The following is a 15090-nucleotide window of genomic DNA, read 5'->3' on the forward strand; positions in this document are numbered from 1 at the left end:
TCCCAAACATCGTGGCTAGCGTTGAAGCTGGACGTGGAGCTTCGGGAGGCTGTCCGGGCGGGACGGGGCCTCGCAATGACGCCTACTGACACCTGCAGGATTGGTACGTATTTTCCCCTCAGAGACATCGCGAGAGTAGCCAGTTACAGCTCAGCTGTCTACGCGCGTGGCAGAAATGCTGACACGCTTCGATGGCGTAAGTGGCATTGCGGATGAAAGCAGCCGGCGGAGGCAGGGGCGCCAAGTGGGTCGTTTTAGCATAGCGACCTCTTATCGGGACTTTTTCAGCCGACGCATCTCCAACCCCTGATCCTTCGTTGATTGCAATTCCCATGGATATCGGATCAGCATGCTGAGAATGGCACTCCAAATGTCCAGCCGAATCTCGGCATCACGGGTGAGCCTGACAGACGTCGTGTGTCAGGCGGGCTATGAGCTGCTGATAACGAGTACAGCAATTCATCGTTGGGTCCTAGCTAACGTCCATAATACGTGTGATGGTCCACAGCTACACAAGTACCAAACAACAACGAAGTATTGATATAGCGAGCAAACTCGGTTTCAGCCAGAATCATCCAAGCTTGCCTATCTTTCAAACAAAATCAGTATCGCCTGCGGAGATGTCACGACTTTTTCACCCATTGACAGTCGGGGATGTTAAGCTAGACCATCGTGTCGCTATGGCACCGTTGACCCGGTATCGTATGGACGATGACTTTAAAGCGACGCCCATGAGCAAAGGTATATGTACTGCTATCGTCGCGAAGGAACGATTTTGACAGACTGTTCTAGAGTACTATGAGCAAAGAGCATGTGTACCAGGAACCCTCATTGTCAGTGAGGCAACCATCATCTCTAGGAACGCTATTGGATGTCGGAACGCCCCTGGAATATGGTCACAAGATCAGATTGATGCATGGAAAGATATCACAGCAGCAGTACACGCCAAAGGCTGTGCGATATACTGCCAACTTTGGCATCAAGGCCGTGCTGCGAAGCCCGATACGCTAGACGAGGAATGTATTAAGATGGTCTCCGCCAGTGCGGTCCCCATGAGTCCTCAAGATCGGACACCGGAAGCGATGACCGAGGAGATGATCTGGACCACGATAGCAGATTATGCCTCTGCAGCTAAGAACGCGATTGCTGCAGGATTTGATGGTGTCGAGATACACGGTGCTAACGGGTATCTACCGGATCAATTCTTACAGACGACCTGCAACCAACGAACAGATAGTTGGGGAGGCACTATTGAGCAAAGAGCGCGATTTCACCTCGAAGTAACCAAGGCAGTAATCGGGGCTGTTGGCACAGAAAGAACGGCAATGCGTCTAAGTCCTTACAGCGACTTTAATGGCATGCTAATGGACGAGCCCGAGCCGACCTTCAAGTACCTTACGGAAGAGTTAAAGAAATTAGGCTTAGCTTACCTCCACCTTATCGAAGCCCGCATTACTGGCAACGACGATTCGGAATGCGGAGGACAGAAGACTGTGCGCTGGATGGTTGAACTGTGGGATAACGCAAGTCCAGTCATGCTGGCTGGAGGCTTCCTACCCGATTCGGCGAAGCAGACCGTTGACGAAGCATACAAGGACTACGATGTCATCATTGCATTCGGAAGGTACTTCGTCGCCAACCCCGATCTTGTCTTTCGCGTCAAGGAGAGCGTACCGCTGGTCAAATATGACCGTTCAGTTTTCTATACCCCGAAAACACCAAAGGGATACATCGACTACCCACACAGTGCGCAGTATTTGAAATCCATGGCGAAGGCTTGAGATAGGTCTTTTGTGTAGTAGTCGCATTATACCAAACATGTGGTGTCTCTTCCATTCTTGCACCGCAAACGCCTTTGGCAATTCCCTCCAAGCGTAAGCTCGCGAAGAAGCTTTCCCTTTCTTACTGTAAATTGATACTAGAGAAGGTACTGCAGAAGTATAAATCAATGATGTTACTCAGTGTTGCAGATAGAGTATAGGGTATACAATAGTTCTCCTACTGTATTCCCAGATGCCACTTTGATATCAAATTCCATCTCTACCCATTCGGTGAGTCGAGGTAGTGATTGGTTCGTTGTCCCAACACTGGTAGGGCATCTTTTCCACCCCGAGACCTCCAAAAAACCGTATTCCAGACGCGGCAACCAAGGTGCTGGCTTCGATGCCGTACTCTTCGACCCTCCTAGGCTTTTCCTGTCTACGGCTCACTGGGGCCTCGAGCTCAGAATTTATAAGGAGAAGCTTCTTTCTTCCATAGAAGTTGTTTCTTCTCTTAGGACGTCTTCCAAACGTTACAGGTTAGCCTCCGCCTAGCTGAGCAGGACTGTGCAGGTATCGCGCTCACTTGTAAGTGATTCTCTTCTTCTCTAATCATCATCCCGTTCTGAAATCGCCAGGATAGATATCCTTAGATGAGTCGATAATGTCTGTGGGGTCAACCCTTGTCATAAGTCGCTCTCGGCATGCACATGTAAGTGAAGTCCTCCTTCTAACTTAGATTTACACCAAATATTAGTGCTCCAATTGGGGCTATGGAGGCTTGTTCTCGATGTGTTGAAACTGGGAATCCTACCTAGGTACCCAGACGTACCCACGGTCTCGATCATCTTCCTGTTCCTCCGCTGTGAAGCGACCAGGACACGTTGTAAAACGAACGAAAACGCTTGGATCCGAACGGCCCTTGCGAGTTTGCAGATATGTTCCATCCATTAATAATTCTTTCATTTCGGCTATTTTAGGCCATTTTATGTTAGATTCTAGTGGCGGTCAGCGTTGCTCGGCGAACTTTCCATCATTTGTTACCTACTTTTGTCATCCTCGAGTACGAATAAGATGTCAAACTTTATAGATGATGATTCGTATTGCTCTCTGATATGAAGCAACAAACGAAGGTTTTCAAGCAAGTCATACTCTTCGTCTCCGTGTTCTCGAAAATGGACCCATGTGACGTATACATGCCGAAGGGGTGTGAAATATCCTGCTTTGCGCATCGCAAGGATGCCAGGAAGTTGTTTGTCAGCTCTGGCGTCTAGCGCACGAAGCCATTCGATGTGCACGTGTTCGATTCCCTGCGGGAAGAATTGTAGAACACTTCTCTGGCTTCTATCTGGAGATGTTGAGGATAGGAAACTTGACCAGTATGTAGCCGCCTAGATACAGGAAAGATTGACGTTAGATGATGCTTGCGGAGGGCGAAACGTTAGGTTCCTCACTAAGGCTAAGCGAACAATTGTCCTGCTTGCAGGGCAGCGCGTGTAGACGACTTTGGTTACCACTGCGAAAGAAGTAAGAAACTAGAGACAGCGAGTGAGTGATTGTCCCCAAGTCAAGCTAAGGACAAGTCTAAACCCAAGACGCTTGATAGTGATTCCTGTGCGTTCCTGCAGGTACTTTGCGCGGCCAGGGCTTTTTTGCCAACCGCGTGGCACGTCGTCGGACGCGAAACTCCCGCGAGCTTATGTACGGACAGCGGCTACCCCACGCCCACGCTGCCGGGCCCGCTCCCCGCCGCTGCACCTCGAGCTCTTTAGACGGTCCTCAACTGCTACCACCACAACCACCAACATGTCGGCCAAGATAGACTCAGAGACGCTCAAGCAGTACCTGGCCGATAGCCCGCCTTCTATCGTGCCTCTGGCCATCAAGCCCCACTTCGATGCGCTGACGGATAAAGAGAAGCTCTATGCCCACCACCTCTCAGTGTAAGACATGTGCATCCATCGGCTGTCTGTGACATGGCAATTGATGCGTATCGTAGAGCCTGCTTCGCCGGAACACGCGTTGTCCTTCGCCAAGTCTCCCCCGAATCCGAGCACATCTATGACTTCATCGTCGCTCTCCATAAGCACACCAAGGGCGACTATGCTTCCCTCGCCAACGACACCGGTCTTTCACACGAAGAGATTGACGCATACCTCGATTACTCAGCGCAGTTCCTGGGCAACCTAGGCAACTTCAAGTCCTTTGGCGACTCCAAGTTCGTACCCCGCCTCGACCCCCGCCAGCTGAAGGCACTCGCGACCGCATCCAAAGACACCCTAGCCATCTACGACAAGTTCAAGGACGCCATATACACCGGCAATGATGTAGGGAAGCTGCACCTGGGCTATCCCGGTGCAGGGCACATATCCACCTACTACCCTGATAGTCCCGACATCACCAGCGAGCGCATCTCCAGCGTGAGCGATTTCCTCGAAGGAAAAGGATTGCTTCCCGAAAACACAAGGATCAGGAAGACCAAGGACGGCTACGAGGTTCTCATTGCGTCCGCTTCGGACAGCCCAGCGGCAGAGCAACGCGACTTGAAGGAAAGCGAGTGGACAATGGACGATGGAAGCAAGCTGAAGCTCGTCTTTGGCGACTACTCCAAAGAGATGGACACCATTGCATACCATATCGAGCAGGCAAAGAAATACGCAGCCAACGACCACCAAGTCAAGATGATGGAAGAGTACTCCAAGAGCTTCAGGACAGGATCACTACAGGCCTTCAAGGAGAGCCAAAAGGCCTGGGTACAGGACAAGGGTCCTCAAGTAGAATCCGACATTGGCTTCATCGAGACGTATCGCGACCCACACGGCATCCGCGGCGAGTGGGAAGGCTTCGTGGCCATGGTGAACAAGGAGCGGACGCGCGCCTTTGGCAAGTTGGTCGAGACAGCCCCACAGTACATTCCTCTACTACCGTGGGACAAGTCTTTCGAAAAGGACAAGTTCCTCAGTCCGGACTTTACGTCGCTCGAGGTGTTGACGTTTGCGGGCAGTGGGTAAGTCTTTGTAGTTTCCATCATCTCACCACTCATCTAATACCAAACAGCATACCGGCCGGGATCAACATTCCAAACTACGATGACATTCGGCAGAACTTCGGTTTCAAAAACGTATCTCTTGGCAACATTCTTTCTGCAAAGGCACCCAACGAGAGCGTTCCATTCATCAAAGAGCGTGATCTAGCAACCTACCAGAAGTACCGAGATCCTGCCTTCGAGGTCCAGGTCGGTCTCCACGAGCTGCTCGGCCACGGATGTGGTAAGCTGCTTCAGGAGACGGAGCCGGGCGTTTTCAACTTCGATAAGGAGAACCCTCCGATTTCACCCCTAAGCGGCCAGCCAATAAAATCCTGGTACAAGCCTGGCCAGACGTGGGGGTCGACATTTGGTGCTATCGCTGCTTCCTACGAGGAATGCCGCGCCGAGTGCGTCGCTATGGCGCTCTCTTGCGAATTTCCCATACTGCAACTTTTCGGCTTCGGTGACGGCAAAGCCGACATGAAAAGCGAGGCGGGAGATGTTCTGTTCACTGCATACCTCCAAATGGCTCGTGCGGGTATTGCAGCACTGGAGTTCTGGGATCCCAAGAGCAGGAAGTGGGGTCAGGCCCACATGCAGGCCCGCTTCTCTATCTTGCGCACATTCCTCAATGCTGGTGTCGAGTTCTGCCAGCTGGAATGGGAGAAGGACGATCTCTCCGACCTCACTATCCGCCTTGAGCGCGATCGCATCCTAGATCTAGGTCGCCCTGCCGTGAACGACTATCTCCAGAAGCTTCATATCTACAAGGCAACTGCAGACGTTACCGCCGCCAAGAAGATGTATGACGAAATCACCAGTGTCGAGCCCTTTTACGAAAATATGGTCAGACCAGCTGTGCTGAAGAAGAAGCAGCCGAGGAAGGTGTTTGTCCAAGCAAACACAGTCGAGAAGGACGGAAAGGTCGATCTGATTGAGTACGAAGCTACTAACAAGGGCATGATCCAGAGTTGTGTGGATAGGGAGTATGTCTGAACATGCGACTGTGGCCATGAGAACGTTCAAACAACCCCATGTTGATGCTTTGAGAAGTCGTATGCACAAAGACATGAGCAACATATAAGAGAAAAAATAACAGCTGACCGAAGAGTCTGGACTTTAAGATTCGTCTCCCGAAGATTTGGTCACCACGTGCAAGTGGATAATGAACATCCATATCCACCAGAGTATTGTCCGCATCAGTTGTGTCATGTCATTTGAGAATCGGACGAGCCGCGCGCATAAGTATTCTTCCGACGTATGACAGACGCGGAAAGCAGCTTCCGTTGTGCGAATTGCGAAATGAACGAACACGCCTTGAAGTGGTACACCTGGGGTAGTCTTGCAATGGCTGCAACGTCATCTTGTCAAAGATGATGTCGTCATAAGATGAATATAGTAGGACATATGTTTTGGCTGGAATACTGGTACCAGACACAAGAACTCCTGCTTGTTATCGGGCAAAACATTGCCGAGATTTGCTTGGGCTTGCTTGTGGTAAGTCTTAGCGCCGGCATATGGTGCGCTAATGTAGGTCGAAGTGCGGAGAGACGAAACGTGCTAGCCCGTCACATATCCGCCCTACCCGTTTCCGAAGAGAACGCCGAGGTTCACCTTATTTTCCACCGCTCAAGCGCCATCTGTATATGAAGATAAGTCAACTGACCATAACCTAGCTCAATGCTGGTCGCAAAAAGATGAGTAGCTACTGTGGGATCTAACGATTATGTGGTGTGGTCATTCGGACCGACCTGCGGATGAGAAAAAGATATTCCTTGACTACACATGCAGACAGGTACGGTCAACAACTAGGTCGCATAGTCACAAACTCCGCTCACAGAGTACCCACAAGAGATTCTAGCGACGAGGTCCGTCAGGGCTGAAGGATGAAGGCAGAAGAGGGGCAAGGAACAGGCGAGGTGTGAACATCAGAAGGATGCAAACATATCTCCGGTTCCTGAATCGATGGCAGCGAACCACCGGCGATAGTGCCTGAAGCGAACAAAACTACAAGGATCCAGATAGTTGTCAAACTACTCAGAGGCCCTGTGGCGTACGTGACTGCGCCGCTGTCATTTAGAGGGTGCGCTAGCGCCATGAGCTGGTGCTTTACAATGCCCCTATCATCACAAAGCGCTGGTCCTTCCGTCTTGCTAATGGCGGAAATACCACTAACACGCAAAAATCATTCTCCTCGACGTTGAATCTATCTCGATGCCGACATGGGTATCGGAATGCTCTTCCAGTGGGGTAGTCTCCAAGCTAGTATAGGAAATGCTTTAAAAAGAGCAGATATCTCAATGGTAATGGGCTACCCATACTACCAATCCACTCCTTTCACACAGTCAACTTTCTTCTTAGCTTCAGGCAAGCATCTTCTCATCAAAATTTCATTATGAAGTTCTCCCTTCTCGCGCTTGCAAGCGCTTACACAGCCAGCGCCGCCGTCATCGGAGAAAGGGCAGCATATGCTGTCAAGGGCACACCTGAAGGTTTCGGAAAAGGAACGACCGGAGGTGGTAGTGCAGCATGTGTCGTTCCTTCTTCAGTGTCGGAACTGAAGACGTGGCTCACCGATAGCACTGCGCGTTGTATCGTGCTCGACAAAGAGTACAACTTCAAGGGTACGGAGGGAACTACGACTGCCACTGGTTGTCGTCCTGCCTCCAACAAATGCCCTGGCAATGGAGGTCAGGATGCTATCAACTCCGCCAACTGGTGTACCAACGGAAACGCTGGAGCGGGTGCCACATCGGTTACTGTCAAGTACGACAATGCTGGTGTGACTGCTATCAACCTGGGCTCCAACAAGTCCATTATCGGTGTTGGCAACAAGGGTGTTATCCGCGGAAAGGGTCTCCGCATTGCCAACGGCGCAAAGAACATCATCATTCAGAACATCCATATCACCGAACTCAACCCTCAGTATATCTGGGGTGGTGACGCTATCACTCTGGACGGAGCTGATCTAGTCTGGGTCGGTATGTTAATTCTTCCATTCCACGCTCACTACCAAGCTGACATATACAACAGATCACGTCAAGATCTCCCTCATCGGTCGCCAAATGTTCGTTGCTGGTTACGGTAACTCCAACCGCGTGACAATCAGCAACACAGAGTTTGACGGTCAAACCTCTTGGTCTGCTTCTTGCGATGGACGTCACTACTGGGCTATCTTGCTCCTTGGTGGCGGAGACCTCATCACTATGAAGGGCAACTACATCCATCACACCTCTGGCCGCAGCCCCAAGGTCGGTGGACAAGGAAACACACTGCTCCATGCTGTCAACAACTACTTCTACAGTAACACCGGCCACGCTTTTGACATTGAGGCCGGCGGTATGGTCGTCGCTGAGGGCAACGTATTCCAGAACGTCAATACCCCCCTCTTGAACAACAACGGACAGCTCTTCTCTGCACCTTCAACCTCCGCAAACACTGTTTGCTCAAGCTCCCTCGGACACACCTGCCAGCTTAATGCCTTCGGAAGCAGCGGCAGCTTCAGTGGCAGCCAAACGGACTTCCTAGTCAACTTCAAGGGCAAGAACGTTGCCAGTGCTGCAGCGGCGAGCTCAAACGTTGCCAACACTGCTGGTGTTGGCAAGATCTAGAGCATCCCGGTGGTGCATATGCAATTGCCTGCATGACCGATGCTAGGCGCGTGGCCTCCGCAAGTTCAAGGACGTGCCACCCATCTTCTTTGTATCTACTTTGCTCCATCAAAACTTTTTTGTAAATATCTTTAGACAACATATAGTTGCAGGTTCCATCAAACTTTATTCTTACAGACTTGTCCCATAACCTTTAGTGCAAGCGAGCCAAGTTCTGACTATATTACAAGCATGGCAAGTACGCGCATTAGCACTCACATGACTTCGAATGCAAAGACTTCCCGAAAAACCTCCAGGTTAGTCTGCCCGATTGGTCCAGCAGCATAGACAGCAAAAGCGATATGCTCGAACCACCCTGCGAACTCCTCACTCTCCAAAGCCATCTTCATCTCCTTTGCAACAACTCGAGGCGGACACCTATAAGCACCGCAACCCATAGCACCCAGCACCAGCCTCGTAACCCCTTCTCCCGCAGCCATCCTCAATACCAACAGAATCTTCTCCCTCAAATTTTCCAAATCCTCCATCTTAACAAAACCCTTTCTTCCCTCCGTAACAGCGGGTAGACACGGCGCCGCAACCGTCATGACAGCCACGACATGGCGCTGATCTACAGGCAACTCGGCGAGCCCATTATCTAGCGTGTCCCTGAAGACGACCACGTCGGGGGACATGACGCCTGCAATAGACCCTTGTCCCGTATTAGGCCAGGGGTACCATTCCGGCTTCAAAGTAGCGAACAGCGTGCTAGAGTAGCACAAGGCCTCTTCTTGCGTTCGCGAAAGCGTGTAGCGCCAGCCGCCGCCTGGTTCTATGTCGGAGGCTAGGTTTAGGACGCCGATTTTTCCGCTACCGGGGAGTATTCGCGCGAGGGCGAAGGAGTCGCTGTTGTAGATTGTTGGGGGTGTTTGCAGCGCAAGGTTTGGATATTTGGGGGATGTTTTAGAAAGAGGCGGGAGTTGGGAGGGGATGAAGTAGCTGGTGAGGGAGCCGCCTGGTGTTGATGCTGCAATAGATGGGGATCGCGCGATGGTGTCTTCGCAGATTGCGTGACGAGCTCCAAAATTTGCCATTGCGGTGCGTTGGATCTATTCGTAACCCAGGCTTGTTTTATCCTTCCTGTGTTGCTGGCAATGGTTTGAGAAAGATCTGAACAGATGCGATGAAGTTTATGTGAACAAGTAGGCAGCAGCTTTGCAAATGTGGCGCAGCCACGATTTAGTCGTGTAGCGTCGTTGACGGAAGCCTCCTCCCGTCATTGTTTCAGTGTAGAACGATGGCTTGTCGACGGTACTTAGGTACAGGGATGCGAAGAAATACGCTATGCAGATATCTGTCCAGCCTGCGGCAAAGGGCCTTCAAGCTGTGGCTGCACCACCTACCAGGTATATCAAGGCGATCGCAAACCATAGCCACTGTGACTATGCTTACATGAATCGGTTGCAGATGATTACTCATTGATTTTAATTTCCTCACGAGCAATCATACTATCTATCTTATGATAAAAACACGGTATACTCGGGTATCTTTCTAAGCTTTTTTGGCATAGCTTCTTTGTTACCTGGAGCTGTGGTGTCATCTTGCCCCGCCTTAGCTTCCACCTCGACCCAGAATGCTTCGACGCCTCTTTCTCATACATTCGATACGTCGTTGCTTGAGATATCGTGTAGTGATGGCGAAAGGTATCCAACTGAGGCATTGTGTCAGCACTGCTTCCGGATCAGGAAGGTAGATATGTGTTGGGGTCACGCCCAAAGTCCAGTGCCTGCATGGTGCCGTGTTGAGCCTGCGAATCAATGGATGCCTTGTATCGTGTCAATGCTCTGAGTCATCGACTACAAGCTCCAAAATGATGGACGGTGCCACATGGTCGTTTGTCATGTTCTACGTCTGAAGTGCACTGCTCCTGAAAGCTTCTACATGACTGCCATGCCACTTCAACTTCATCCAATGACGACAGAAGACACGCTGTCCTGGACACGAGTTCGCGCACTCGCCTACTACGGTCCGACACACGATTTAGTGCACAGCGGACCTATCAGCGAAGCCTCGATACACGGTGTAGCGGATGATCGCAAACGTGAGATTGGGAAGCCAAACACATGGCACTGGAAGGTCGTAGATACAGATGTCGAGCCCAGCTCCGACGACCCATCAAATAACGGCGGGCGGACGATCGCTGTGTCAGTGTGGAGTATGCATAACATGCAACCAGGAAGGGGAGAAGAGGAGACTATGCCTGGTTTCCTGCCTCCGGAACTGCGTCTCGATGTTCTGGGGTCCTTGTTGGGTCCTCTACGGGCTGCTCAAGCTTCCATCATGGGCACATCGACGCCTTACTTTATGCTGAATCAGCTGGCGACGCATCCGGATCACCAGGGTCGTGGGGCAGCGAAGTTGATGCTAGATTGGGGGATGCGGAAGGCTGACGAAGAGGGAATGGTGACATATCTGGATTCGTCGATGACAGGAAGGCCTATATATGAGAGGAGGGGATTCGAAGTGGTGAAGGCACTTGAGTGGGATCGTGTGCCTTGGGGCGGTGAAGGAAAGGACTGGCATGGATGTATGGTTCGGGCGGCGAAGAGTGTAGAGCAGTAAGCGTGTGCTGTGGAATAACGAAGGTGATAATGCAGGGCATGCTGTACCACGTCGCTGGATAGCCGACTAGCCGCCCGAATCAGCCGTAGTCCGAATGCGAACGCCCGGCTCGTGGGCTACCAACCCCGCAACCTGCCCTGCGCCCACGTTGCCGGGAAGCCAGCTGGTAGAGGCTCTTTGTTGGTGGGCGTCAAGTTTGGCCAGCAGCTTGACGATAGCATAGATATTCAGGCCTTGGCGGCCAATGACGTATTCTCTCCTCTCGACGCGAGCGACAGGCGCGGGTGGTCTTTGGGGCGTGCGTGCACTGCTCAGCCTCGCAAGCTTCTCCGCGCCGCAATGGCCCAGTCCGTCCTGGTGCTGGTAACATGTCCGGGCGCGGGTTGGACTATGATGCACCTGGGCAGGGGACCTGAAGCCCGCCTTGCATCCTTCTACCAAGCCGCCCTTCGCCTTCCCCCATAATAACATAACGCCCGTGGACAGGTATTAGCAAGCTCTCTACCTACCCTCCCACCCTCATCGCCGTCCGCATGTCCGCGCAGGGCTAATCGAGGGGCATGGGACGCAACGCGCGGAAGCGTATCTCATACGGTAAGTGTCGGCTGCTGCTGCTGCGTGCGCCGTCGCGACTGACGCCTCCCAGTGCTGCCGCTCGCCAACTCGGCCGGAGGACACAGGCTTGGAGTCAATGGCTTGGCCGTCGACCCCCAGAATTCGATCCTGTACTCGGGCGGACGTGATGGCGTAATATGCGCATGGGACCTGCATCTCGACCTCGACAAGACCGACGACGACGACGACAGCAGCGACCCTTTTGCCGACTCCAACGTCGTCGACTCCAAGCCCCCGCCTACCCAGTTCCGCAACCAGGTGCAGGCGCACACGCACTGGATCAATGACATTGTCCTCGCCCAGAACAACGACGCCCTCGTCTCCGCCTCGTCCGACATCACCGTCAAGGTGTGGCGACCCGCTGCCACGGACAAACTCCCGCCCCAGACAATCGGCCTGCACACCGACTATGTCAAGCGCGTCGCATCGCCGGGCGGCAGCGAGAACTGGGTAGCCTCGGGCGGGCTGGACCGCAAGATCAGCCTCTGGGATCTCAATGGCGCGGGTAAGAAGCTGGAAATCGCAGTGGGCGAGGACGAGAATACCGCAAAGGGCTCAGTCTACGCCCTGGCAGCAACACCCAACCTCATCGCAAGCGGCGGTCCCGAGAGCATCGTCCGCGTATGGGACGCGCGATCGGGCAAGCGCATCACCAAGTTTGTCGGACACACCGACAACGTACGCGACATCCTTCTCGCGCACGACGGCGACACCATCCTGACTGGCTCATCCGACCAAACAGTCAAGGTCTGGTCCATGACGGCAGGTCGCTGCATGTACACACTGACCATGCACAACGACAGCGTATGGTCTCTGCATTCAGACTCACCCGAACTCGACGTCTTCTACTCCTCAGATCGCTCCGGCATAGTCGCGAAGAGCGACGTGCGCAACTGCGCCGAGATGGACGAGGGACTATCGCTAGCAGTATGCCAGGAACACGAAGGTGTGAACAAGATCGTCGCAGCTGGCCATTACATCTGGACTGCCACGTCCAGCTCGAGCATCAACCGATGGAACGACGTCGAAACCGCGGCCGAGGTTGAGCTTCCCGAGTCGCACAGATGGCAGAGAAACAGCGTGTCGACTATGCAATCGCGCATCCCCTCGCCTCCTGCTGGTAGCCCTCCAAAGAACGAAGCGGCATCCAAGATACCGCTCAAGTCTCTACTGCGCATGTCCAACACCGCACCCTTCCCGCGAGCACTCGCGACCAAAGACCCCGACGCATCCACATTAGCCAGCGCGCGCAAACCATCCGAGGTACTAGCAGCCCCAGAGCACGGTGCCGTTGGAACTGTTCGCGCTCTGCCAGACTTCACAATCGAAGGGCAGAATGGTCTCATCAAGCACCACCTCCTCAACGACCGGCGAAGAGTCCTTACACTTGATACGGCAGGTGAAGTGGTTTTGTGGGATCTACTGCAATGTGCACCCATCAAATCCTACGGCAAAAAGCACATGGAGGATGTACTACCAGAGGTTAACACCCAGGACAGCGTTGCACACTGGTGCGCCGTCGACACAAGGATAGGAACTTTGACATGCATGCTCGAGGAGAACTACTGCTTTGATGCCGAGACATACGCAGACGAGTTGGATCTAGAGGAGCAGATTGAGTTCCGAGAAGACCATCGCATAAATCTTGGCAAGTGGATCTTACGCTATCTCTTTTCCAATCTCATCGACGAGGAGATCAAGCGCGATGAGGTCTTGCGTGCAGAGTTACTCAAGCAGAAGGAGGAACAGCCGCAGCCCAATCGTCCAACTAACATCGAGCTGCCAAACATGAACATAAACGGATGGAAGGATGCAACTTCAGGGCCTACTTCGGGTTCGACTATCAAAGCTGAGAACGGATTGCGTCTGCCGCACACACCAGGTCTGGCTATCGGTCTAGCTACGCCAATGGCAGCACCAATGAGTGCGGGACGCAACTCTACCACCAACCCTCTGACTCCAACCAAAGAAGAAGGCTCGCAACTAGAAAAGACACAAACCCAGCGGAGCTCGACTCAAGAAGGTGGCGACTATTTTGGTTCCGCTTCTGCTACCAACGGTAACGGAAACGGAAAGTCCGCAGAGGCTACCAAGGAAGGCTCCACAGATTCAAAAGAAGAAACTGTACAATCACCTACCGAGGCCGACACGCCAGCGAAAAAGGGCAAAGGCATGTTTGGCAAGAAGTTCAACATGGGCTTCAGCATGAAGAAGTTCAGCACTGGCACAGCCGTCCCTGAGCCTGCCAAGCCCGCTGTTGACGAAAAGGCCGAAGACAGCGATTCGCGGTCTACCAAGACGAACGAGAAGACCATCGAAGACAACTTCTACGGAGCTCTTCAACGGATACAGCAGGGCTATGAAGAGCAACTTGCAGCCGGCGCAACAAAGTTGGATACGCAGATTGCGCCCAGTTTGCCCAACGAAACACCTGTACTAAAGCCACCTGCCATGACTACCATTTTGATCCAGGAAGATCGTCCAGACTCTGGCGGTGTGGCTGATCTCTTCGAGGGTAAAGTCGGCACCCTGGGTTCGCAGGCTGACCTCATCGAGAAAGCGGCACCAATGTGGCTGGCCGAAGTCTTGCTACGGGTGAGTTGATCATCTGCGTTAAACTCTACGAATACCATGAACTAATTACGACAGAACCAACTCCCACCCAAGGACATAGTCAAAGTATCCTTCGTCCTCGAACCCTTTGGGAACGCACTGCCGTCCATTTCTTCCGACGGGTACATTCCCTTTTCCCTCCCCTTCGAAACCGCAGCCTTGGCTAATTCGAAACTCAGCAACAACCGTCTCAACGCAAACCGCATGCTTCGTGCGCGCAAGATATTGGGCTACGTGGCTGAGCGCATTGAACCTGCGCCCACCAAGGAGGATCTGGAAAAGCAGGCCGAGACAGGTGGTGTGCTGAAGCCTGATGAGTATCTGGAGCTGTATTGTAATGGACAGGTAAGTTTTCTTGTTGAAATTCGTGTTTGATATTGGCCGATGAGCGATGCTAATCTTGGATAGTTGATTCCTCCAACGATGACGCTCGCTAGTATCCGCGCACACGTCTGGCGCGGTGGCGGCGACGTACTTCTTCTTTACAAGGCAAACGGCCGCAAAGAGATCAGGCACGCTCCTTATCCTGGTCCGCAGTCTGGTGCTCCGCCCGGTCCTATACATGGATTGAAGGTTGGCGCTGGTTTGAACTCGGGACCGGGTAGTAGTAATGCAAGTGAGGGAAAGCAGAGCAGTGAGGCGGATAGGAGTACCAAGGACGCTGCCATGTTTGGACCCTGAGTGTTGGGGCTGGGTCGAGTTGGATAGATGGAAGGAGAAAAGGCGGCTAGAATGCGGCCAAGTTGTGGACGTTGGATATCATTCTTGGTTCAGAGTCAGAGTTTTGGATAGTGTACATAGCATACCTGCTTGCCAGTAGACTCACACACGAGTCGGTGTGCTCGGCCTCATGGGCCCAAGC

At 52.7% G+C, this 15090-nt stretch overlaps 5 protein-coding genes across 5 annotated transcripts; 3 read left to right on the forward strand and 2 right to left on the reverse strand.

Moving 5' to 3' along the window:
* Positions 1–680: 680 nt before the first annotated feature.
* On the forward strand, positions 681–1781 carry GT037_005273 (fmn-linked oxidoreductase; the record flags this gene model as incomplete). The annotated part of the gene is made up of 2 exons (XM_038930320.1): positions 681–741; positions 793–1781. The coding sequence occupies 2 exons, from the start codon at positions 681–683 to the stop codon at positions 1779–1781; spliced, it is 1050 nt and encodes a 349-aa protein (XP_038787270.1).
* A 789-nt stretch (positions 1782–2570) lies between these two features.
* GT037_005274 (uncharacterized protein) lies at positions 2571–2726 on the reverse strand (the record flags this gene model as incomplete). The annotated part of the gene is made up of 1 exon (XM_038930321.1): positions 2571–2726. One exon carries the CDS (start codon positions 2724–2726, stop codon positions 2571–2573), a length of 156 nt encoding a protein of 51 aa, XP_038787271.1.
* A 747-nt stretch (positions 2727–3473) lies between these two features.
* Positions 3474–8399, forward strand: GT037_005275 (dipeptidyl-peptidase iii; the record flags this gene model as incomplete). Its single annotated transcript, XM_038930322.1, has 5 exons — positions 3474–3703; positions 3760–4767; positions 4818–5774; positions 7156–7769; positions 7822–8399. Coding segments are annotated over 5 exons (3387 nt in total), but the record flags the coding sequence as incomplete, so codon positions are not given.
* A 254-nt stretch (positions 8400–8653) lies between these two features.
* Positions 8654–9472, reverse strand: GT037_005276 (uncharacterized protein; the record flags this gene model as incomplete). Its single annotated transcript, XM_038930323.1, has 1 exon — positions 8654–9472. The coding sequence occupies one exon, from the start codon at positions 9470–9472 to the stop codon at positions 8654–8656; it is 819 nt and encodes a 272-aa protein (XP_038787273.1).
* An 877-nt stretch (positions 9473–10349) lies between these two features.
* On the forward strand, positions 10350–14894 carry GT037_005277 (wd repeat containing protein 48; the record flags this gene model as incomplete). Its single annotated transcript, XM_038930324.1, has 4 exons — positions 10350–10965; positions 11647–14210; positions 14265–14573; positions 14637–14894. Coding segments are annotated over 4 exons (3747 nt in total), but the record flags the coding sequence as incomplete, so codon positions are not given.
* Positions 14895–15090: the final 196 nt, after the last annotated feature.

This window comes from Alternaria burnsii (genome assembly GCF_013036055.1).
Source record: "Alternaria burnsii strain CBS107.38 chromosome Unknown 740, whole genome shotgun sequence".
Taxonomy (NCBI): domain Eukaryota; kingdom Fungi; phylum Ascomycota; class Dothideomycetes; order Pleosporales; family Pleosporaceae; genus Alternaria; species Alternaria burnsii.